This window comes from Camarhynchus parvulus, chromosome 3 (assembly GCF_901933205.1).
Source record: "Camarhynchus parvulus chromosome 3, STF_HiC, whole genome shotgun sequence".
Taxonomy (NCBI): Eukaryota; Metazoa; Chordata; class Aves; order Passeriformes; family Thraupidae; genus Camarhynchus; species Camarhynchus parvulus.
In genome coordinates, this window is record NC_044573.1 from 63,958,040 (window position 1) to 63,984,960 (window position 26,921).

The following is a 26,921-nucleotide window of genomic DNA, read 5'->3' on the forward strand; positions in this document are numbered from 1 at the left end:
TTGTGTGCAGTCTTTTAACATGAGACCAAATAAAAAAAAATCCCAAGCTAAAAGCACTGAAAACAAGCTAAAAATCTTTTCATTTAGATGAGCTAGTGTCTGAAAAATATATTTGAAATCAAAGCTTTTATCATAACTTCAGTAATATGAATGACACATCATTTACACCCTTCTTGATGTCTTCCAAAGAGGGAGTATCCATGTTCCACTATTCATGCTTTGCAACTAATGAATCTATTGCAAGATAGCATTGTGAAATGAAGACATTTAAAGATGCAGTATTTTGAAAAAGCTTTCATATCCAGGCTGTGTTGTTAAAAACCTGTCAGGCTGTGCAACATCTTAGTGGAAGACACTTTTTTTTTCCAGCTTCTACTCTCTTCTGTCAGTTTACTTCATAGCTTTTTTATTGTATGTCATCTTGCATCATCACAAAAAGGGTGAGTGGATGGGGCCCTTTCTGTCACAGGCATCTATGTGACCAAAGACACACTTAACTCCTCTCCATCTCAACGCAGCTCTTTAAATATAGACACCTAACTATTTTCTAATTGACTAGAATTTGGAGGAGGAAATTCAAATAGCTAACCAATTAAATAAGTAAATTTAAAGAAATTTCAAAATGATGCTGCTTAGCTGAAAGGCAGTAGAGCTTCATGGGATCAGAGCTGTTGAGAGGGACTCCCACTGTAAGAAATTTAGTATTTTGAAAAAGAAAAGGAAACATGAACATAGGGTTTTTTTTTGCACATTACCAATGACATAAAGAATTAACTAGTAATATGACTTACGCTCATTATTATCACAGGCTTAGAGGTATTCACAAGGATAAAAGCCCTGTGAGATTAAATTCCATTAAAACAGGAAGTTTATGGATCAGCAGCCTGCATACTCAATTTCATCAGGAAAATACCATTAAATATATGACTGAGAAAGTGATAGTGTAAAAAACAGCTTTTTAGCCTGCACTGCCTGCTTCCCTAGAAATAATGATGCACCACAGACAGCACCACTGTCAAGTTTAAAATAGGTAGGTGTTAGTTCCCTAACAAGTGCAAACAAAGAATAGGATCTTACTGACTTCAGCTAATACTTTCACAGAAATTAAAAAAAAAAAAAAGGTGAGAACATAAACTGGAGTATTTTCTCAGTTAGGTCAGAGGTTTGGGAAAAGTCTTTCAGATGGCTGCCAAATAAAAATCAAAGTAATAAACAATCCTCCCCCAAACCAAACCAATTTTATTTAACTCCTGCCATCAAACCACAGACTTTGTATCCATCCTGCTCCAAGAAAATCCAGGACTGCCTGAAGCATATAGAGTCAAGGTCAAAAATAAGGTTTCATCTGCATGGTCATGAAACTGTGAATTTTTCTAAAGATTACTCCTTGCGTGGCAGGCTTTCCTAATTTAGGAAAATGAACTGAAGTGCACCAAAGACAGCAGAAAAACTAACACTGACTTCAATACATATTTCTAGCAAGGGTCAAATTTTAACTACAGTGAAGCCTATGTAAATCCCAAATTCACAGGCATTGCTTAGGATCTGTGCTGGCCAAAAAAAACCAGGAACCCCCTTCCCCCAACCTTCACCCTCTCTTCTCCAGCTGGAAAAACCCCAGTCTTCATGGCTTGCTTCTTGATGTAATGGGAAGATTGTCATTTGCTCTCTTCCACTGGATGGATATTGTTAGAATTAGCATTGAAAACTAATTTTTAGAAACATCACTTAGTATCAGCAAAGGAGGTCTCAACTAGCATAATTTCAGATTTCTGGTCCTGGAAGGTTTTGAGTGTCATGTTTATCTGTCTATCCAAGTTCTTTGTCAGAGATACTCTCTGAGATTCTAAATCAAGACACATGAATTGCTACTATATGCAGAAATTCTGAATTTTTATAGATGCATCTTGGATAAAGTCATGAATGAATTTGCCAAGGCATAATATAATTGATTGTGCTTGGCTAGCTAGGTAATGATATAATATAGTGTGATTCAACCTGCTGGTCCAGAACACAATCAGTATTCATGCTCTGGCTGCTGGAAAATATAAAACAAACTGCTTAGATTATTTAGTGAGAACCTAATTTGCTTAGAATGAGTAAAGACAACATGGAGCTTGCAAAGGAAAAGTAGAAAGTCTAAAAGTTCACATAACAAAAGAGCTAAGGCTGAGACTAAAATGTAAAAAAGAATACTCCTACAAAAAAATGCCCCCACATTTATTTATAAGTTCTAACTCTGTGCACCCAGAGAGGTGGCCCTGAAGTTTTTAGCACCACTTGTGTACATGTATCCATTACAAAGACTGGCCAAGGACAGTCCTGTTACCTGCTCTAAAGAAGAAGGTAAAATGAGAACAGACCAGGTAGGAAGGTTTTGAACGTAAAAATTGTATAACATATCTCATTATGGTGAGAAATAAAAATAAAAAATAAAAAATTGAAGATATGGCGTTGTATACTTAAATGCTATGGCAATGATGGATATTCAGTTACCAAAAAGGCCAGACACATTTCTCCATCCACTGGAATATTTGAATCAGTTTTTGATTACAGAAGAACTAAAAAGACATCTTTTATTTGGGGGATGCAAGAACTTTTAGGAATGATGCATTACAATCTAGTAATCTATCTCCAATTGAAAGCCACATATTTTTACATTTTAATACTATAAAATCTTGAAAAATTGACATATTGAATTACACATATATCACCAGAATTGTGTCAAGTTAACAGGCTCATTTCCAGCTTCCATGGGCCTGGGAAGTGTTCAGTGTGCTAAGAAGATGCCTGCATGTAGGGTAAGACTAGAGATGCAGCTGTTTATAAACTCACTCATGTCCTGCACACAATGATTTTGCAAGGCTGTATTATATAAAAATGAAATGCTAATGAATCAAAACACTTCAAAGACAATCTCCTCTTCAGTTTGGTTTCAAAAGCTCTAAAGCTCAGTTAAACTAATTTTCTGCATTTTCCATGGATTTTCATAGATCTACTGCTATAGGTGCAATAAACCTGTCTGGTGATAAAAGTAGCAGCAGAGGGAAAAATCACAACTGTTTCTTGAAAGCCTCATAAAATGATATTCTGCAAGGGACACTAAACCACTCAGTTGATCCTACTTGAGCATAAACCCATCTGCTTCCCAGTGAAGTGGGGCTGTGCCCATTGGCCAGTGCAGAAAAAAAGCAGAAGGAGCTGCAGGAGATGTACAGCTGGGGTAGGAACAAAACAGCTCTTTAAAAGCTAGGAAACAAGCAAGTGTACACAGTCCTAGGAGGGGAATTAATTCTGGTCACTTCATGCCAACATATTAGACTTTATTATTGAGTGCAAGTCACACATTTCACAGTTCTGCTTCCTCAGATAAAATGATACCTGATAGCAAACCATAAAGAAAAGGAGTAGGTCATCTGACTATGAATAAAAACATGGTAACTAAAGAAGAAACCAAATAACTAAGTGGACTTGAAAATCGACATGATCTTTGCATATAGCCTCTCTCTTCAGATTTCATCTGCAATGTAAGTTTGAAGGGTGTGAAAGGAGACATAGCTTGAGAAGTTGATGCTGCATTTCGGGAAAAGGTCCTTTCAAAAAGCCCTTATAAAGGTCTTCTCCTTTTCAACACTTCAGCTGGGAAGAAGAAAGGAGAGACACCTGAGTTGTATGGAGTACAGGATGAGGATAAATCACAAAAGAAATGCAGTGATGAAAAATGCCAGTGCTGGTTTGCCATCTATGGGGTAACTGGCTTCCTAGAGAAACAGAGTAAAAAGCATTGCACCAGGTGCTGCAGGGACCAGGACCTTGAGCTGAAGGGGCTGTCTCAGAGAGGATGAAATCCAACCAGGTGAGGTGCAGAGAAGGACTTGCTCTGATTAGTGAAGGCTGAGAGACAATATGATTCCTCTCTACTGATGTAGCAATGAGGCAAAATGCCATGGAGAAGGGCATTCTTGCTGCTAATGGATACTCTTGGTAGAAAGATGAATGGACCAAAACCAGGCACAAGTAAATTTATGCTGGAAATAAGGATGTTTGTAACTGTTGGAGAAGTAATGTTCTGAAGGTCTTCCAAGGACAGCAGTGGAGCTAAAAAAACTGGGTAAGTTTAAATAATTGGTGTTTATGAAAGCAACAGCATGACACATACAGTAACCACAGGAGGATGAGACTTTCAGTTTTCTAACAATTAGAGCAAGGGGCAGAGGAGACCATCAGTTACTTCAGATGTGGAACTCAACCAGTTTACCAGGACACATGTTGAGATGGACGCTTTCAACCAGAAAACCGCCCCGTTCTGAGCCTTCTACTCTCGAGCACTTTTTCCATACAGGTCTTGGAGAGAGACCAAGATGCCATTATGGATGGGAGCTGACAGGCACTTACTGTAGAATGATGGGGGTCAGTAAAGCTGAAAATTCTGCCTTCTTGGCTCTGCGAATGTATCCATCAGACACAAGGAAGAAATTAAATCTTTAACTCACCTTTTGCCTTTCAAGTGTCTGAACTTTAGAGTTTGTGTTTGCAAAATTGCCTTTTTTGTTAGGTTTGAGCAATGCTGAGCACAGAGCTATTCACCCTCTGCTGCCTTTTGATTATTTCCCTCTATTGGAGTTTGATTTTGCTAGTACACCACTACCACTGTTTTCAGAATAACATTTGTCTTTCATTGTGTAATTTAGTAATTTTTCTCAGAAACAGTGGGCTAACACCTCTAAATATATTTATCTGTGTGTATCAAGTAATACACACAGTTTTCAGATAACACCTAATGTCAAACACTTAGGGTTTGAAGCATGACACAGAAAGAAAAAGAAATGATATCACCATGAGACAGAGATGCAAAGCAGCAGGCAACCCCTACATTGTGTTTTCAGTCAAATTTTTGTTTCTATCATTGCTTTTCTTGTGCCTGCAAAATTCTCAAAGCCACAAAACCAAAATAAAAGACAGTAGTGGCAAACAATTTTGTGTTCAACTCTGAAGTTTTGAACTTTCACTGTCACATTCAGAGTCATGCAGGTACTATTACTACAACAAAATCTGATATGAGTTGATTAGACACAGAATTTTAAGGCTTTCTTTTGCCTAACACTTCTAACACAATTTAGCTATCAAGTAACCTCCCTCCTATGAAAAAATGATGGTAGAAAGCAATTGCTTCCAGCACTGCAATGTTATTTTCACAGGATGGACACTGGTGGGGGATACTTGTGAATAATGAAGTGCCATTCCTTGTAACCAGAGGTCAAATGTGGTCCTGTGGCACCTCCACATGGTGCTTTAAATATTAGGGGACCTTGGAGGCCAGCTTAACTTCAACACAAATATATGTTGCACATTTTGGCATTTACAATAAGAGGCAAGCCACTGGTCTGGCCAAGAGAAAGGTGTAATTTATGAACAATTTAGTTATGAATTCAGAATCAGTATGAATGAAGCAACCTTGTTCCCAGGCAAAAAAAAGTCTGTGGGAATTTTGGAAGAGTCCCTCCCTTCATGCTGCCACATTAGGTCTGTTCACAGCAGCTGAAGGTAACCTTTGATAAGTAATGTGAAATTAATGATACAGTGGCTGAAAAACAGGTACTCAAATCTTAAAATTTATAACAAAAAGATAAAATGAGCTCTCTCAGAAAAGAAATAATAAAATAAAGTTTGTTTTAGTGTAGGAAGCCTGAAGTAAAAAAATCAACTTGCACTTTAACTGTTTAGATCTAGCAAAGCTTGGAGGCTTCTTTTGTTTCCTTGTCCTTGACTGATGTTTCTTGAGGCATAGTGCTGTTACCCAAATACATCCCTCATTTCCACATACCTTGTAGTGGAAGAGGAATAATCCACAGAAGAGGCTGTACAGGTCAGCCGTGAGCAGGGAGAGGTTGACAGCAGTAGCACTGGTTTTCTTTATGACCACTGGCATGAAGCTGTAGAGGCCAAACATACAGGCACTAAAGCCAACGTACAGCAAGCCTGCAGAAGAGAAACAAGAGGCAAAGTGACCTTACAGCCTGCAGAAATGACTTCATTGGGACAACCTTCTTCCAAAGGTTGTGTTTTTCGGAAAAGAAAGAATAATGCTTTTTCAAAGAAAAATTCAAATTAATAATGTACACATATATAGAGAGTGAAAACCATATCAACACTGGACATGAGGTCCTTTGGGGTCTCCATAATAGCAGAGTTGTTTCAAGTTGGTGTCTTATACTACCAGTGACTAGTTCATGTCCAACACAGATTTGGACATAATGATGCATTTGAACGTATCAAATCCAGCCTCCACAGGAGCTGAATGTCCCCAGCACCAAGTGAGTTCAGCTGAGTTGGGTGGAGCACACAGTGTTTTCTGGGAATGGACCCAAAACATGAATGCAACATAATTTTCAAAGAAGTTAATGAGCAAATGGATGAATGCATGAGGACAGCACTCAAGTGTCAGAGGTCTTAGTCCTATTTTGCCACCAAAACTGACAAATCACTCCATAGTTTTGCATTTCTCTTCCTCTACTCCTTTTTGTCTGCCTTCCTCAATAAAACTTGTGAGCTGAAACTCTTTCCTGCTACATGTTTACAGAGTGCCTCACACAAATTAGATTGTTAGACACTAATATAATAAAAATACATTACAGTAAAAATCTAAATTAATTAAAAAACCTAAATAACTTACTGGGAAAGAATTCATTGCTTCAGTTATTACTTGATAAATCCCAAGGCAAATTAATCAATATGAAGTTAAAAAACTGAGCAAACACTTTACTCATCCACTCTCATGCAAATGATATTTCTTAGCCTGCCGTATGCTGCAGAATTCCCAGCTGATATGTGCCTAAGCTTAAATTTAGACTCATGACAGCTCTTCAGAACATGTTATTGACTAAAAGTTGTAGAAAATCTGATTGCCAAAGTCCTGAAAGGGATTAGGAGGGATGAAATAAAAAAGCCATATAATGGCCATATATCTGCATGTGGATCCGTTTAGCTAAAAATTCTTTAGAAAAGCTGTCTAAAGGACAAAATCAGCTGTGACAGATTGAGTCCTTTAGAAGCATATGAACTGAAGTGCACATTCAACTGAAACGTAGCAGACACAAACTATCAGTGTCCATACATTTTACGGCATGATAAGGAATTTTGAATTTTTATTCAGAATACGGACGATTATAGCAAAAACTGCTTTTACCCATAAGTAGCAAATTTATAAGGTGTGCATTGTATACTGGTAACAGAATTAAGTTTTGGGCAGTGCTTGAAAGCTGCTTTATTTAAACTCTGCGCCTCTTCTGTAGCAGGCAAATAATTGCACTAAGTGGAGTGTAGTTTTGGTCAATGGGAAATTGTTTTGCATACAGGAGCACTGAGCCAGCTTTTCTTCCAGGCTTAAGAAGCACAGGTCAGGCACAAAAGACATTCTGGACCAGAAGTCAGCATTGTCAAAGTACAGTCTGCAGATCACCAGCTGGTCCACCAAGTCTCTGGCTGTCTGGATTTAACACAGCTTTGCTGGTTTATGCACTCAACTTACAGTATAATTTTATGGTACTGCCTTGGTGTTCACATTATTTGACAGCCAGCTTCACAGGTTGCTTTTCCAAAGGGCATTTCAGTTCCAGTGGAAAATTGCTTAAACTGTAGCCATCCTAGCAGAGGTGAATATATAGTGGCATTTCATTTACAGCTTCAAAATATATGCGATATCCACCAGTCGGGTGGCATTTAGTGGTGACAATAAACAAATGAAATTAACATAATATGATTTCCAGATATATATGCTTCTTAGAGGGCCAATTTTGAGACTGAAAATATGATTTAAGTCAACAGCTTGAAGCCTCAGCCTCCTCAGGTACCCATGCAGTGCAAATAGCATCCTTGGGAATCGCCTCTAGTGCTGCAGTCCCAGCAGACTCCAGAACCTCTCTGGTCAACCTGCTCTGCTGCCTACCTGCCCTCAGTGTGAAGGTGATTTTCCTTATATCCAGTCTGAATCTGTCATTTGAGCTTCTGTCTGCTGTCTCTCATCCTCCTGCCATGCACCTCTGACAGAGCCATGCACCAGCTCTGTCCTTTGGATAACCTCCTTGCAGGTAACTTCTCTTCCACAGGCTGAACGAGCCCCAGTCCCTCACTATTTCTCCATTTCTCTTTACACTTGCTGTCTTCACACAAATAGGCAGGATCTGTCCCTAGGGACCACTCTAATACAGCCCAAGTAGGGCAGAGACCAACATGACTTGAGAACCTCTGGTCTTGTTCCTGAGCAAGGTGGTTGAATGTTGCATGGTGCAATGATGTACGAATGTTGCCTCTGTGCTTTTACTCCAAAAGCAAATGTTTAATTGACATGACATGGAATCAGTTATGATTTTCCATACTGCCTTGGAACAAAGACCATTCAGAAATATTCAAACCCCCGGGAACAAAGGACACTTCCTTGGACCTACAAACTGGCTTTTCTCTTAAATAAAACTGATCTGAATTTATTTGTTAGTATTTCATCTATCACTATAAAACTTGTCACGGTCTCATATGAAACCACTCTCTCAAAACTGTAAAATCATCCTCCTTTCACTCTGGTTGTCAGCAAGTATTAATACTTTAACTTTCAAGGATACAAACAGAGCTACAGTGATTCACACTGAGTGTGAAGATGATGATACGTATCAGGGCAATTTCCAAAATTAACACCAGGAGGGACACAGCCTGTTTTAAACATGATAGACATAACAGATTGGCTTTAGATCTTAATATTCAAAAATCATTTGCATCAGTTAAAAGGTAGCTCATTTCGTCTTAAAAGCACAATTATGGCAGATGGAAACAGGCCACCTTGATTTATTTATTAGGTTGCCTGCTGTGACTTTATCACCACCACTCGGAAGGCTGATGATTTAACTCTGCTGGACTGCAGGTTTGAGTCTGTCACAGTGGATAACTACTCAGGACAAGGCTGTGAACTCCCTGATACAGATTTGTCAATCACTTTTTGACAATCTTGTATCACTGCCAATGCAATGGAAAGTACACCAGGTGCAGTGGAAGCCAGGGAAGAACTACAGAACTGTCACCATTTAATCCATGTTCAACTACACCACATTTCCAATTATTGCGCTAACAAAACAAGTTCATATCTATGATGTTTTTGCTAAGATGATCTCAGCCTTGTGAAGCATAAGTACTCTTCACAATTAGTAATCAACTTTCAGGGACATTTTGACAGCATCACAGATGAAGTAAGACCTTATTTTAACAGCACATTTCACTGATACTGAGTTTGAAGAGAAATCTCATGGAAGTATATATGACATTTACATGGACAGTAGATTAATTCGCTATGACCACTGGTATCATCAGTACTAGATTAATTATGTCCCGAAGCTCCTTCTCATGAAATATAAACAAACACTGATGCAATTATGCTATCTCAGATTAAAGAAGGCAAATACACTTCAGTACACAGTTGAGTGTGTTTCTCCATGGATACTTAAAATTGATTTGTCACTTAGTTTTACAGCTCAACCATCAAATTTCCAAGATTTCTAGGTGCAATGTTTTGTGAAAAATGTGCTATATTTATCAAGGTTTAAGATGATGAAAGGAAATTGTGAACTAAGTTTAAAGAAACCAACTGTATTCCACAATATCCCCTCCCCTCAGGGAGTCCCCACATAATCAGTCGGTTTTGCACACTTCTGAGTTGTCATTTTGATTTTCAGTATTAAACTATGTAAAGAGCTGCTGTCAATGGATTGCCAAAGCTTTAATCCTCTGCAATCAATCAGCTCTATGCTACTAGTATTCTTTTATTTCTTCTATTGTCATAAACAGCGAAGAAGTGATTATAGGGTCTCCCCTAAATATCGATTTGTTTTTAAACCAAATAATTCATTGGACTAATTAGAAGGGACTCATAAACTCAGCTTCCAAACTGAAATGGGAAAATGCAATCCCCTGCTTGGCAGAACACCATAACTGCTTCATTGGGCACGATGCTCCCAAATCTTGTCTAAAAGGACACATCTGCTTTATTCCACCAAGACTATTTGGAAAGCAATTAAAACACTTCCATACAGAAATGCTCCTCCTGGAAGTGAATTTATGAGGCTATAATATGCACTGCAAGTGCTTTTTTAGGTTATTTTGTTAGGCTCAATTTTCTTTCCTTGGCTTTCATTGAAAAGGTTTGGCTCTTAATGACTGCCTCATTTATTTCCCCAGTGCCCCAGTGAATCTTAGAACGGGAACCCCACTATTGTTTTACTTCACAGCTGTCTGAATGGCTATCTTACAGCATTCATATGCTTAACCTAATTGTGCAAGGAAGGCATTACACAGCAATGGAGGACAGATCGTTTAAGAACAGTTATGAGGCTCAACCTTTGGTAGTAACCAGTGGAAAAGTCACAAACACTGGCTCCCCTGAAATTCTGTGCCCGCCTCCCCAAACGCTGGCTGTCTCCACACCTCCTTCAGCAACCATCTCCCATGAGGTAAAGGGTGTTCTTACCTATTTGCCAATCCCAGGGGACTTTCAACAGCTCTTTGTGTTCCATGATTGCACTAGAAGAGAAGAGAAGAGAAGAGAAGAGAAGAGAAGAGAAGAGAAGAGAAGAGAAGAGAAGAGAAGAGAAGAGAAGAGAAGAGAAGAGAAGAGAAGAGAAGAGAAGAGAAGAGAAGAGAAGAGAAGAGAAGAGAAGAGAAGAGAAGAGAAGGTAAAAATTGATGTAAGGGAACAGAAGTTAAATTACTTCCACTCACTGAATTCAAATGCCGGACGAAACAACATACATAACCTTTCAACAAAAAAATCTCTGTAGGAACCAAATGCAATCAAGAGGCTACTAATCTACTCTGGCATTATTCCTGTGCCTGTGTATTTGAAAGATCTTCAGGGCAGTAATCAGAAGTGATAGCATACAATTTCCCCTGGTTTATTTCCAGCTCTCTATATACCTGCTCTACATGTCCATTCCCCTAAATGTTCAGTCATCTTGTACTTTTCTGACTTAATATTCTGAAACCTTTTGAATGTTAATTATTAATAATATATCTGAGTTATTCACACTTCAGAGTAGCTCTGCAGTATAAAATAAATATATATCACAGTCTGGTTTGGGAAGCATACTGTGATTTGTTACACACTGAGAGAAACCAAATAGTCACAGCAGTGAAAGTCAGGATAATAAGCAAAGGATGAGCAAACCTGCAAAAGTCCACTCTCAGTATCTTGTAAATCTTGCACTGTACATTAACATCAAAGTCACAGATCCATAAAATTCTAAGGTGGCAACAAGTCAGCTCTTCCCAATCCAGGCAAATAGACCCTTGGAGATAAAATATCTCCCAAGCTCGGTCTTTGCTCAGGTAACTGCTTTCCCTGTCTGTGTGATTTCCAGACAAATCCAGCTGTGCAGAACTCTGTATGCTGTTCTGGACACTATTTTAAACAAGTATAAAACATGGAATTATTCAGATTGAAAAACAAAGTACCTGGTAGGAAAGGTGGCATGTGGAAGACCAAATATAATAGTACAACTACAGGAGCTCAGCACCTTCCAGATTAATCTAGTCTAAAGAGTTGCATCCTGGAAATTTTAATTTGCTTGCTGCTGATGTGAGGCACATCTAATACTGTGTACAGAATAATAAGACCATATTCTCTGCAAAATAACTAAATTATAGGCGTCTTTGCATGCATACGGTATATGTCTCTTTTATCAGTAATTCCTGAAGAATATAATGAAAACAAACTGCAACATCTCTTGGTCTGGAAAAAAAAAATCACATAACTTAAATGTAGGAACATTGCATTCATACTATTGTTTAGCCAATACAAAAGATGTATAAAACAATATGCTATGGCTTGTGATCCCTTATGATCTGTGAAAAAAGAGGGGTGAGAGAAACTTTGTCAGAAATGGCCATTTAGTGATGCCAGAGGCACTGAAGAATTGGAATCACAATGATTTTGAAAGGTTGTGGTAGTTGGAGGAGGTTCCTGATGACTGAAGACAGACAAATGCAACTTTCAGTTTAACATAGAATAAAAAGTATAGCCTGGCCAGTCTTACACTAACCTTTGGGAAAATTATGGAACAAATCTACCCAGAAGCCATTCTCAGGAAATGAAGAAGATGGTTCCAGTGGGAAGAGCCAGTGCAGTGCTCTCAAGAACACTGCCTTCTATGATGAGATGACTGGATCAGTAAATAAAGGAGAGGGAATATATGAGACTACGTGTGTAACCTACTGTTACTTTAGCAAGGTTTCCAATATGATTTCCTTAAAGATCTTCTGAGACTCAAGAGATATGGACTAGATGTGTGGACTACGTACAATGTTGTCTAAAGAAAATGGTGAGAAGAAACTTCATGAAGAAAAGCAAGTATTAACTCCTGCACTGGGGTGGAGGGACACTATGAAAGAGTACAGGCTGGGAGCTGACTGGAGACAAATTGTTTTCTGGCAATAAACCTTAGAGTGCTGCTGGACATCAACCTGGACACAAGTCAGCAATGTGTCCCTGGAGCAGAGGAGGGCAACAGCATCCTGAGCTGTGTCAGTAAAGGTCTGGCCAGAAAGCTGAAGGATGTGATTTGTGAGACTGCAGCTAGAGTCCTGTATCCAATTATGGGCTGTCCAGAACAAGACAGACAATAACAAATTGAAGGGAGTACAGTGGAATTCCATCACAATGGTCAGGCAAGATGTAAGAGGAGATGCTGAAACAGCAGGGTTTGCTTAGCATGGAGAAGGCTAACCTGGGAGAAAGGAGGACACAACCATAAATTTTCCATCTTAACTATGCAATGAGTAGTTACAGACAAGCTAGTCATACTTTTCTTGGAGGTGAACAACAAAAGGATGAATGACAATGGACACAAATTGCAATGTGGAAAACTGATTAAATATCAAGGGAAAAAATTGTCAAATACTGGAACAGGTTGTCCAGCATGATTGGCAGTTCCATTCTTGGAGATACCAAGAAATCAACTGAACATGTTCCAAAGCAGCCTGATGTAACTTTGGAGCTAGCTTTGAGTAGGAGCTTGAACCAGATGACCTTCAGGGGGCCATTAGAAATTAGGCCATGCTATGATTATGTGATTCCATCAGATAACCTTATCTCCATTTGCTGGGTAATTGTGACATCCCCTAATGCTAATCTAAACTAATCTCTTATTCTTCCTCCCTGCTTTAGTCATACTCAACATACTAAACTCTTTCCACCATGTCTGGATAATCAGCCAACTCATCAATTCACTGTTTCCCCAATACCTTAGCTCTTCCTCCTTTGCTGTACAACAGGCATTATGTGTACTTATTTTATGTTACAGTCTAAGACTCCTTCAGTTTAGAGGATCTAAAGGTCCTCAATTGCACCCAAAGTGGCCAGTAATTTTTCAAAGAAAGAGCCTGCAAATTTAACATGAGGAATTGGCTTCTCTTTGATATGTGTTATATTTAGTTAGATTAAATCTCTGTGAACATATAACTGTGACTTCTCCTATTCATTACAGGTAAAGGCAAGAAAAAGGCACAGGTATGAACTAAGTGTGGTTGGGTCTTCAAAAGGTGCCCAAAAGGCACCATCAGCAAAAAGCTGCAGAGAAAAACCTGTTGGAGTGAACTTCTGAGCCAAAGTTTGAATAGAAAAACCTTAGGGCTTTCATCAAAGAAATGGTTTCTTATTGTTTCCTTCCAGTTGTTTCTTCTTTATACAAAGATGCCTTATTCCAAAACCAGATTCTCACCAGCAGAACAGCTCACAGACCCTGAATTGTGACTAACTGCTTGGGTCAAAAGGGAGGAATGGCACAACAATTGAATTCTGGAGTACGAGACATTTACATGACAGTTTACACATACAGAGCAAGACAAGAGCACTGCTCTGATATCCTCAGAATGTTAGTATCCGCTTAATCACAAACATATTAAAAAATGCTTTAGCCAAAGATACTAGGCACATCCATATGCTCTTAAATGTCATATTTTTTTAAAAGGGAACTTCTTGTATGGCAACTAGCTAACATAAATAATTTTAAGACACTTGTTCAGATCCCTTATAAATATATTAAGCTTTCTAGCTAAAAAAAAATTAGGAACTGATGGGCTGTGGTTTTTTTGATCAGTCCCTGTTCTTAGAAGCAGAGTAGCTTAGATCTGTAGAGAAGCAACTTGTTGTGGACTAATAATCAAAAGTCATTCTGTGTTACAAGCACCAGAGACAGACCTGCACAAAATGCAGCAATCTTGCAGGTCTACTTTTACATCAGTCACAGTACTGCAACATTGGAAGCCACCTTCCAACTATTGGGCTTGCAGTTGAGATGCTCATTAGGTACATGTGGATATAGACCAGACTCTGTAGATCCTGAAATCCATGCAACAATATCCTACGTGCTAAATATTTTTGAAGTGAAAAGGCCATTTTCTTAAAGGCTTTTCATGATTTCCTCCATATCATAATGTACTTACACAGAACAAGCAAACCAGTAAAACACTTTCTGACTGGATGTGTTTTCTACCTCTTTAGAAATCAAGGGGACTCTTAAATGCATAAAATAGAACCAGAAGAAGCTGTAGATTTTGTTATTCACAGTTCAGAATAATATGTGAAGCATCTACTTGTCCTCCAGCAGCAAGATGGTGTGACATGTCTTCTCCCTCTTTATGTGACTACTCAAGGACAATGGTCCTTGAATTAGAGTACTTGGGTAAAAATCTGTGCTATTATTCAAATCACCAATTTGAAATATGAAAACCAATGCAAATTCCAAGATTAGAGGACACCTGCTCTCCACAGGAAAGGGCTAATTTTGAAGGAGTGCTTAATGTATCTCAATGGAGACCACAGCTGCACTTATCTGAGCCTCAGCGAGCTCAAACCTGCCCACTTACAGCTGAATTCCACTGAAGAAGGAGCCAAAGAGTCCAATCATGCCCAGGAACTCCACTCGGCTCAGGTTTCGGACAATGTACTCCTCACAGACGTTGGAGATGCCGTACAGCGTTGCTCCGCCAAGGACTAAAAGGTCTCCTATCAGTTTATTTTCACCTAGGGATAAATAGGAAAAAAAAAAATCAGAATGCCTCAAAACAACTGTCTTCTGTCCAAAACCATTGCATGTTCTACCCTACGGTCACTATATAGCCCTTATCTGGGGTAATAAAATGAATGCAAATATTCTGTCATTTGAATGGTTTTCATTCAATACACCAGCCTCAGTCAGATGGAGGGAGAGCATATTCATTGCTTTAGAAGGAAGAAGCCAAAAAATTCTGAAAAACTTGTAGAAAAAAAGTATAGAATCTAAGTGGGGCTCTTCAGAGATGGATCCTTTTAACTTTATTATTGCTACCTTTTTTTCTTTGCAGAGAGAATGTGACTCAACTCTATAGAGCAGTTTGCATCTCATCCTGAAATTTAACCAGTCTAAAACATGTTCAGTACTTAGATCTTAGGACAGCTGAAAAATTCTGTGTACCTGTGAAATGAGTGAAGAAATCATTACAACCTAATATTGACCTCATTCTCACATGGAGCTGTTTGACAAGAAAGGGAGGAGGAAGGATGGGGTGTAGACAGGGTGATGATAAGGACAGATTTCTAAAAGAGGTTCAATTAACATAGCAGTGCCTAATGCATGCAAAGAACAAGAAGATGTATTTTCAATACCTCCAGGTATACAGAATTACTAAAACATTTTGTTATCAAGGACTGCTTGAAATCTTTTTAAGTCTTGGAAGATTTTATTATTGGGTGTTGGGGAGAGCTGCAGTGACATTTGATCAAGATCAAGTTCCAGCTTGAAAACTGAGGCCCTTGCTTTGCAAACTGGTGCATGCAATTCCCTCTGCACATATGGCTTGTTAAATTATTTCTACAAGAGCTACAGCTTCACAAAGCTGTCAGATATTGCTGCAGAACCATATTCTGAAATGCTGGATTATAATGGATTTTTCTTTGAAAAGTTTCAGCAGAAATGCTGAAGTACTACACAGTATTTTTTTAAAAAAGAAATCCTGTTTTCTTTTAAAATACCATGGTTTACTTTTTATGTCCTTGTCTTTTAAAGTTGTGTTTCAATTGACTTGTAAAATATACACTGCAGTAAATAAAAATGGAAACAAAGCATTCTAATTGGTTCAAAATTATCTTTTCAACATTTTTCTTTAAGGTGTTCTTTTAAGCCTTCAGTTATCATTCCAAACTGTAGTGCTGAAATTTCTATGGGGAAGAAACTTATGATAATAAAAACTGTCATAAGAGGACAGACCAAGGGTTCATTAATTCTGTCACCAACACTGGCTACAAGCACCAGAAAAGTATAAGTTGTTTAAGGCCAATAGGAGTGGAGTAAAGTGTAAAATATTTCCAGTAATACTCTCTTAGTTTCCAACATTTTTTGGCTCAGATGAGATGTGGCTTCTGTGTATTTAGCAAATACTACTAGATTTGTTTTTCACATACACATCCAGTCTTTGACAGAATTTCTTGACTGGCAACATGTTTATATTTGACCATTTATCTTTGTATGATTTGCTTGTTCTGTTAAAAAGATTTTAGTCTTCTTTTGCAATCAGTAATGGAAGATGTTCTTAATTTAAAATAGCCATCATGACTTGACAAAACTTCTTCATACCCCTGATACATTTCATATTTCATAGAGGCTCCACTGATTCCTCACTGAGCTCATTTTTTTGGTATTTCTTGCAGCTACTCACTGACACTTCAGGGAAGTATTGCTGAAAAAGCTTTTGACCTTAGAGCTCCTACTGGGACAAAAATATAATCCTTTTGCATCTGTGAAACAAAAGCAGCTCAGAGGCTGAGCATTTTCACACAGATGGGATGGCCTCAAGCATCACACCCTGATAGCTCTTCCCAAAGTGCTCTCATGCTGAGCGTGAGCCTCAACCTTCAGGGCCCTCCCAGAAGAGGGAGCTGAGCTCTGTTCAGAGCACCAGACTCTGACACTGGAACCTCCTCTGGTACTCAGCAGCACAGAGGGGCTGAGGAGAGCACAAACAAATAGGGAAGTACAGAGGGACTTCTATCAGCCAGTTCTCTTAGGCATTTTCTGAGATAGAAGTTGCATTAGGCCATCAAATTGAATAAAGCTTGAGGGATTCTTCATCAATTTGTGTAAAATCCATATATTTTTGGCCTACTATTAAGAAGTATTTCATGTTTTTAACTTTTACTCTGGATACCTCAAAATCATATTAGTCATCCCATAATTTTCTGAGAAATATTTAAAAATCACTCTGTATTCACCCTTTCCATATCACTGAAGACTTCATATACCTTCACAGGTCTCTTTCTTGCCTCTTCTGAGAGATGGAATGTCCCAGTCTGGCTACAGTCTCTTCATCTGAACCCATTTTATGCCCTTGAAGAGCTTTCTCACCTTTCTCCATATCTTATACAGGTTTATTTTCTGGTGACTTCTTTTTGAGATGCAGTGACTAGAGTAATACATGGTACCCACGGAGTTATTGCACCAAAACTTTATATACTGGTGTAAAATTGTTGTAAAATAAGTTCTTGCTTTCTTTCTTAGTGATTACTATTCTGGTTGTCAAATGCCTTATCTTTGCTTTCTCAAGAGGCTGAGACTTTGGAAGTTTCCCCCAAGACTGACATATCCCTATAGACTTATTTTCATACATGTAATATCCACATGCCTCTACTGGTTTCATTGCTAAGGAAACATGTGTCAACTAACTAGAGGCATTCTAAAGACTTTTAGGATAATAAAGTTGTATTTCATCAATTTAATGGTGCAAGTCATTCTTCAGAAGAGACACAAGGCATAGCCTGGCAAAACAAGCTTTATATTAATGATTATTACCATATTTAATATTCTGTGGAGAAGTCATATAGTCCAGAGCGGAGTTAGTGTTTTGGGAACTAGTTATAGCATTATGGTGCAACACAAATCTTTAAAATGTGAATTGTGTTCTGACACAATTTCTTTTCACGCTCCCAATAGGCCTCTTTGTCACATCTTTGCACTAGCCCCTGCCATTAAGAGGCATTTCTCTTTGGTTTGGTTGCGGTTACTGATGAACATGATACCTAAAAATCACTCTCAATGTGTCTTGTTCTAAATTGAACACCGATATATGTATTAGCAGGATTGATGTGACTGGTTTCCAGAGACTGTTGTAAGTTAAAGCAAGGAAGTGCTTTGAAAAACCTGGATGAAACACTTAGACCTGTGTGGTTTAACCTGTGTATGGCAGGAGCAGAAGCGTGAAAGTAACTCATAGTTCAGAATAATGCTTTTTTCAGGTATACTTGGCATGTAAGATGATAGAACTCTAAATATTTAATAGTAATTGTTTCCCCATTGAGTAATGTGCAAAATATCAGTGAGGATACAATTGAAAATTGAAAGCATGTGTGCATATTATACCTAATTCCTGCAGACAGTTTGGAAAATACCTTTTAATCTCCCAGTGATAAATTTTAAATTCATATTCCCTTACTGTAAGAGTTGGCAGGCTAAATTGCCTTATGCTGTGGGTACCTAGCAGAGCCTTATGGCTCTTCTAATACAGTAACCAGTGTGGTCAACAGGGGCACACAGGTATCAATAGTTCTGGTCCCCTAAAATATAAGATAAACAGAGACATTTACTAAGGACTAATGAAATATCATTGCTTTTGGTGTCTTCCTTACTTTAGTTCGTCCAGTCCTAGGAAACATCCTATAAATGGTGTACAACCTCTCAATGAAGAGTTTCAATACTTTTGTTCTTTTTTTCCTGCCATTAATTATTTTTATTTGTACATTCTAATGTGTAGTTTTAGCCTTTTAAAGAAATTAAACCAGATGATCTATTTTACTCTGTTAAAGACAGCATCATTAATAACATCATTATTATGCCACTAAAAAAAGTAAAAAAGCTGCAGTCTCTCTGCATAGCAATGAGCATGGACACAGTTTTTCATGTGTAGGTCCAATTTAAAAGGCAATAATGCATGCTAACAGATTTTTCTGGGCAAATTTACTTAACGGCTATACCCATGCTTCAATAATGAACATGGCAAGTAACATCTAATTACTGCAGTTGGATGGCAAAGTGTCAGTGCTCTTCAATCTGTTCCTGGTCTGCTTCCAGTGCCCCGCCTGCTCCTGCTGATCCACAGCTCACCCGCTCAAGCATGTCACTCTCTCGACTGCTGGGACACAGGATGTTTCTTCTGGAACCCTGGTTTGAAATCTCAATCCCTCTGAAATCAGCCATTCCCAACACAGCCTTGGCTGGCTGGTTACACAGTACAGAGTATATTATTCCATTTTTAGCTGGGGCAAGGCTGCTTCTGGAGGAGACCAGTAACTAAAGTCTCCTTTCATGATGAAGGACAGAGATAGAAGGGGGTAGGGAGATATGGTGAGCATTGTCACAAACTCCATTGTTTTATTTAGTAGCATTCTGGCAAATGCAGTTTTTACAGCACTTGCATTTGTATTCAGAAAGCTGAGTCAAGAATTTTAAATCCCAGTGTATTATGCTCTGCTCACAATTCAGTGCTTTTAATTAAGAATGAAAACTGTGCCTAATTGACAATCTTTGAAAAGAATTTCCAGCCTTCCCACATCATTTGGCTTGGCACTAGAGAAATCAATGTGACAGGGGAAGTTGATCGATGAAATCTAACTCTGTCTAGTCTGCATTAATAGATACACACACATTATTCATATGATGCCACACAGAAAAAAAAGAACATTTTACACACAAGGAGGCTCTTTTCAAAAACGTTACAGTCAAGTCCCAAAGCTTTAGGACAAGACTGTGTGTAAAACCCAGCTGTAGTATACAGGTTCAGTGGGCTTTAGCACCTACCAAGTGACCCCACCTCTGTAGAAAAACAAGCCAAGCTGAGGAGAAGTAAGAGCACACAGAGGATGTGAGAGGTGCTTATGACTCAGAAATGGATCCAATTTGGAAAGGAAGCTACTGAAGTTTGCAGTCCAACAGCTAGACCAAAAGAGAACAAAACTACAAATATTTAGCTTGTCCCCCCAGTTTGCAGAGGGTTGTAAGACACAGGGCCCAAGAAACCTGCTTGCAGCACTGCTGACTTGTAAGTGGTGACCCCTTTCTGCCCTTCTGACAAAGAGACAACTCTGAATAGTGCAGTGCTTTGGATCCATGAAGGCACAGAGCTTCTTGCCAAATTTCCACACTTTTTTGGCCCAAGTCTGACACACACTGGTCAATGGCTTCTCTGTACAGAACTCGGCCACACAACCCATTCATTCCTACTTACCTGCTCCTTGCTGTCTCCCAACGAGGACATCTGCTCCTGCCATGCAGCCCATGCCCAGAATGCAGACCACAATCCCAATGAAATGAACTGCCTTGTATCGTACCAGTAAGAAGAACCAGGAGAGGAGTATCACCACTGGGATCACAAAACAGTCTAGGAGCTGTCAAAAAAGAGAAGAAAAATCAACAACACCTGTTGATGAAAAAATCATCAACACCTGTTGATGAAAAATCATCAACAAATCAAAAACCAACCTGCAAATACTTTGCCCTGAAGCACTAGGACAGATTCCAGCAGAGGGAAGCAGGGTTATTTAGTTTGTGATAGCACTTTCTACCAAGAGAAAATGTATTCAAGTGTCTCTTCATACATCAGACACAGGGTAAGACTGTCCATGACAATTCCAAGAATTCAGGAGAGCTGTTGCTCTCAACATGTGCTCAAATGCACTGCTCTTGGATTCAGATGCATATTTCAAAGCCATGGGAAGAAAACCTGGGCCAAAAGAGAGTCACATCACTCCATCTGGTCCTCACCTCCAGTGCTTAATAGACAAGGACTGAAGGTAGTTTTCCTGCAGTGTAGACATACACTTTAATTAAGTCATTTCAGGTTGAGATATTAGGAATGTTCGTAACACACAAGTTGACTGGATTTATTAAATCTGTCTGTATAAATCAGGGGTTCTCTGCATGCAGAATGCTTATAAAAAATCTGGCCCCTGTGGCTACTGCTAACTCTGTGAAAATAGAGTCCCATATGCCTTTGAAGGAAAAAAAACCCAAAACCCCATCTTGTGTGCAGTGCAAGAAACTCACTCTTCTTGTCAATATACCCTTGGAAAGAACTTTCTCAAAGAAATGTTATGAAATGCAATTTTTGATTGTTTGGTTTTTTTTCAGACACATTAAGCAATAGGCCCAGAGAAGATGTGATAAAAAAAGAAATGCACCAAATGTTTGTGAGAGAACCTTCAGATTTTCAAATTAAAATGTATTTTAGAAACTAAACTGCATGTCACCAGGAAACAAAAATTCTGTGTAAGAAACACCCAAAGAAACTTGACTAAAGTCAAGTTTCCCACTTCTCAAAAGGATACAGGTAATGAAGAGTTGCAATTCTGTGGACTAATGATGGGATTTAACAGATTGTGCAGGGTACACTACTGTTCATTGCCAATTGAAACAGCATGCACCAAAGCTGTATGACATGCATCTTCTTCCTAATGAAAATGTCTGGAACAACCAAAGGAGGAGAACTGTCAACCGTGTCCATAGTTCTGGAAAAAACCACTCCAGATATTGTTACCTTTATTTTAGATGATATTGTTTGATTTTTCCTCCCTTTGAACCATGAAGCAAGAACATGTTTCTTGCTTTCTTTTCTTTAGTGTGATTTAGCACTAAGGACGCTGTTATCAAATAAAGATCAAACCCCTTTTAACTTCTTTGTCCTTCCATGTGTTATTTGAAGAAAGAAAGATTTTTGGATTATTCCAAGAATTTTACTTCTTCAAAAACAATTTTTTGCATGTGGGATACATGCGCAATAAACATTCCATTTGTGGAATCAGCAAAAATTTAAAAAAATCAATTTTTGGACTGAGAATAATTTCCCTGAAACTTTCTTTGAAAAACAGGAGTGTGCAGTGAAAACCCATCCATTTCAAAGATTTCCCAGACACAAAAGGCTTCAGAGGACAACCAGTGTATCAGTGGGACCATGCTTCTCTTGGCAGGCTTAAACAGTCCCAAAGAGCTGCAGAACAGACGAGGGAAATTACAAATGGGAACGGTCAATGCTAAAAGCAGGTTCTGCATTTAAAGTGAGAGCTAATAATCTAAAAGTCATGGTCAGGCCTCTTTACAGTGAAAACTTTCTGCAGCAGTCCTCCATCCTTTACTGACAGAACACAAAAAGGGACAAAGTCTGAAAGAACTGGACCAAGCTTCTTCTCCTGCATGGGGCCTCTGCTCTGCCCTGTGGCACACCCAGCGTGTACCCAGCCCCCACTGGGCAGCTGGGCTGGGCAGAGACACACACAAGCAACACTCCACATCCACAGGAACAGCTCCAGAAGCTGTGCTGCTGAGAGCAGCCATCTCCTGGGGCAGGCAGAGCTGCTGGCAGGAGTACTGATTACACACACTAAATTCTGGGCATCTGAGTGAAGGGCACCCTTTGGTGTAACCTTTGGGATGCGGGCACAGCTCAACAGCTCCTGTGCCACTCCACATTCATTGTGCCTGCACTCACTGGATGTCTGTCCTTCAGCAGCTGCGCTGGCACACACTACAGCCATCTCCTCTGCCAAAGGGGGTACCAAACAGCAAGGAGGCAGGCACTTCTCCCCCTGCTCACAGCTCTCCCTGAAGGTTTGAAGGCCTCTGCCACATTCCCTCCCAGTGCAGCATTGCACAGGTGAATTTAACTTACCATACTGACCTCACCACAGATTTCCACCACTTAATGTGTGGCTACAAAGAAGATGGAGGCTCTTTCTTTAACAGAAATCAGATGGAGAATCATAGAATCATAAAATTATAGAAGGACTTGGATTGGAAGGGACTTTGAAGATGACCCGGTTCCAAGCCCCCTGCCATGGCAGAAGCAGCTCCCACTAGACCAGGTTGTTGAAAGTTCCATCCAACCTGGTCTGGAACACTTCCAGGGATGGAGCAGCCATAGCTTCTCTGGGCAACCTGCCTTACCACTCTCACAGGGAAGAATTTCTTCCTACTGTCTGATCTAATCCTGCACTCCTCCAGTTTAAAGCCCTTACCCCTTGTCCCGTCACCACATGCCCTTATGAAAAGTCCTTCTCCAGCTCTCCTGTACACCTCTTTAGGCACTGAAATGCTGCTACAAGGTCACCCCAGAGCTTTCTCTTCTCCATTCTGAGCGCACCCAATTTTCTCAGCCTTTCTTCAGAGGAGAGGTGTTTCATCCCTCTAATCACCTTTGTGGCCTCCTCTGGACTTGCTTCAATAATTCAGTGGACTTCCTGTGCTGGGGGCCCCGAGCTGGATGCAGTATTCCAGGTGGTGTCTCATCAGAGGAGAGTAGAGGGAAGACAAGGGGCAAGGAAAACAAGTTACACTGGGAAAAGTTTTATCTCAATAAAGAAAGAAATTTTTTTACAGTGGGAACAAACTCCACAGAGACATGGTAGGGTCACCAGAGATTTTCAAGGTGTGACTGGGTGCTAAATAATCTCATCTAGCCTCCCTCTCCCACAAAAGGCTGGACTAGTTTGGAGGGCTCTCCTAAGCTGGGCTGTTCTATGAGTCTAAATTGTTCTGTGAGTTTAAAAATTGCTTGTGCCTGCTGCATGTGTTCTTTAACATACAAATTCCCACTAACAGTCTTCTAGAGGAAGATTTTTTAAATTCCTGTTGTTCCATAAATATTTAAACATACCTATGCTTTCAAGTATGTGAATGAGTGTCTTTTAAGCAGTAACATGAAAGGATGTGTGAACAGAACCTTTCACAAATAAACAATGCTGACAACAGCCAGAAAACGCCTCCTTGGGCTGGCAGTCCAAAGTCTAATTCACAAATTGTTATTTGGAATGCTGCACTATCAATAGATACAAACATGAAATGTAGGTAATGTTCACTGACATTATGTAGTTCTTAAATTGTGCTTAGTTTATACCTTTAATTAAGGAATGAGGTAAACAGAAATAAATTAGGTTACTACAATGTAAGCAATAAGACAACCTAAAAAATATTATTAACTCTTTTTCAGGTATTGCTTTAAATTTCACTTCTCCAGGACTAAATTTGCCCTGCCCTTCTTTTTTCCTCAGATAAACCTGTCTAGTAGAAGAAAAAATGTACATGTATTCCACAGACAAAAGATGTGAGATTGAGGATTACCTCATCTGCTACAGGGCTTTTTTATTGATGGGGGTTTTTGCCTTTTGTTCTTTCTTTGTTTGTTATTATTTTTTTCAGCTATTAAGAAAAAATATTATACCTAATTGTAATTTTTCTGTCTATAAAGCTTTTACAGTAACAAAGACAGATTATGCTTAGCTGAATTTCATTTATAGCATATAAAGGTCAGTTGTTTATCAATATTTCTCAAATAATTATCTCCAATATTTTCCTTCCTTTTAATTGTTTATTTAAAAGGTATTACCTACACCCTGTCATTAAGGCAAATTGGTCTGATTTTAATCAACATTCCTGTTAATCATAGAAGTTATTATATCTCACTAACCTAAAAGAAAACATATTTCCTGTGTTGCCATGGGGTGGTGCAGACCACGTTCTTTGACATTGCTGTGTGTCTGTGGCTTTCTTCAGTCACAGCTCTGAATGGGGTTGCTTTAGAAGGTAGGATACAAAAATATGTAATCTATTGACATACTGTCCTATAGAAACTTCTTTTTATTATAAGAATGTTATGTTGTTGTGTAGAAATTGAAGGTTATTATTTGACTCTAAAAGATACCACACTGGATCTAAGTCTGTTAAGGAAACACACTGTTGAAATCTATTTCCTCTGATTACTTGTTTGTTAAATTATTATCCTTGTGAATCAAAGACAAATACTCTCTTGCTGATAGTAAAAATCCAGTCTCTGGTCTCACAAATTCAGCATGTCTCTACATATCTACAGCAAGAATGTTCTGTCAAATCATTGGAAGGGAGAACTGCAAAGCTTTAGAAGAGAGGTCTGTAGTACAGAGTGAACTGCTGATCTGCAGTGATATCAAAAAGAAAAAGCTGGTCAGCAAACTCCCTATGGGAACAGCTGAGCTGAATCTTCCTTTTTAAACATTCATTGGATTTTTTCCCCCCAGTTACAAGCCCTTTTTTTTCACATTAGGGGTTTCTCATTAGCGCTGCCCTCCAGCAAATCATGCGGAGAATCAGCCACAGCCTCCTCTTCCGCTGCTCTCCAGAGCAGGGGGATCAGTAAAACCAGTGTCACATCCATCACACATTGTATGGTCAAGCACACATGATGGCCACACAATTTCTGCATGTGACCTGGAAATTTTAATACAACAGCAGGCGCTATAGCCAGTGAGAGACACAGCTTCTCTTATTTACTTGGGCTTTTGGGGTTTTTTCCAGAGGAAAACAGGGTTTCCTGCCTGTTCAAGTGCTTTTTATCCTCAAGTTTTCAGACCACCTTCACAATATCACAGACACTTGATTCCACAAAAACAGATGAGATGTGAACCCTCACAGAGCTGGATGCCAGCTGTCAGGGGAGCTGCATTGCAATTATGCTGCCCTGCAATCAAAACCTTCTGCAGGAAAGGTGTGGATGCTAGCAGCATCTCTGACAGGGTTATTTCAAACAATTCAAATAAAAAAGGAGCACAGTTTTTATCTTTCATGTTTCTATTTGATACCTCGTCACAACTTTAGCACTTTCTTGCATGGTTTTTATTTAATCACAAAATTAATGTGAAACCATTAATTTTTCATACAGTCAAAATGTACAGTACTTCAGGTATGGAGACTGGGGAAGGAACCAGTGATGTAACTGGTTTTCAAAAAATGTAAAAATGTGTATTGCAATGATGTGGAAAAAAATAAAAGCCAGGAGAGTGCACCCAGTCTTCTCTGCTTTGCCCACAAGATCTCCAATTTTTTTCTTAATGCTTCTAGAACTGTTCCTATCAGTTTTTTTAATCTTTAACTCTTTAATCTGTTCTCAGTGTTTTCTTTTTCCCTGTGGACAGAGAAACTCACTTAAAACTTTGATTAATGAAAGACCTTTACCTCTATTTGACTTGTATGTATCAAAACCTGAGATGAGGAATCTCACAGGTTCAGCTTTCTGTGCACATAGAAGGAGTTTAGTGGCTTCCTGAACTTTTGTTAAATGAAAGGTGGTGGTCACATCCAACCCACAGTTCCTCTGCTCTAGACTGTCTACATAAGGACATGCCTTACTACCAACATGAATAATCACATCTTGACTCCTTTAAAAAAATACCTCTTCATCATTTCATACATGAACTCCAGGTGTGCTTATACAGATCTGTGCAGATACCAGGAACACTAACCAAGAAATAGACCATGGTAATGGTCTTTCCTTTAATTGACTTCTTCCTCTGATTCTACACACCATTGTCAGAAAAAGATCATTGTAAGACAGTTCTGCCAGCAGGCATGTGTTTCTGCAGAATCACCCCCCACTCCCATTTTCTGTTGAGCTTCTCTCAAAGTAAGATGACTGGATAAGAGCTGGGCAGATCATTTTCTCAAGGTTACTCATTAGAAACTTCTCCATGTCACCACCTGCTTTACCTATGTGAGGGATGAGATCCCAGCCTAAGAAAATTCATGGATATCTCCTACAGGAAAACCTCTGCTTTTGCCTGTCATCTGCCAGAATATGCAAAATGGGCACAGGAGGCCAAAACCTCTGCTCTTGTAATGGGCACAGCTCCACTGAATTTAATGAGATTTTGCATATTTATGTTAGTAAAAAGTTTGTCTCTGGGTGAATTTTGCCAGTAGAGGCAGGAGCTCGGGATACTGGGAGTTCTGTTGACTTCAGACTTACATACAGAGACTCTGGATACTGTGGGACCTGGTTTGCACATCACAGATATGTAATAAGTTAAAAGACAGAACAGTAACTTAAAGTCTGATAGTAAA

The 26,921-nt window shown here is 39.1% G+C and overlaps 1 protein-coding gene across 1 annotated transcript in view; it reads right to left on the reverse strand.

Moving 5' to 3' along the window:
- Positions 1–26,921, reverse strand: part of SLC35F1 (solute carrier family 35 member F1) — a 226,842-nt gene that overhangs the window by 15,776 nt on the left and 184,145 nt on the right. Inside the window, exons 4-7 of the mRNA XM_030944956.1 lie at positions 20,287–20,446; positions 14,902–15,058; positions 10,508–10,560; positions 5,825–5,979 (exon numbers count right to left, since the gene is read on the reverse strand). Of these exons, the coding sequence (XP_030800816.1) occupies positions 5,825–5,979; positions 10,508–10,560; positions 14,902–15,058; positions 20,287–20,446 (525 nt within the window). The remainder of the gene's footprint in view (positions 1–5,824; positions 5,980–10,507; positions 10,561–14,901; positions 15,059–20,286; positions 20,447–26,921) is intronic.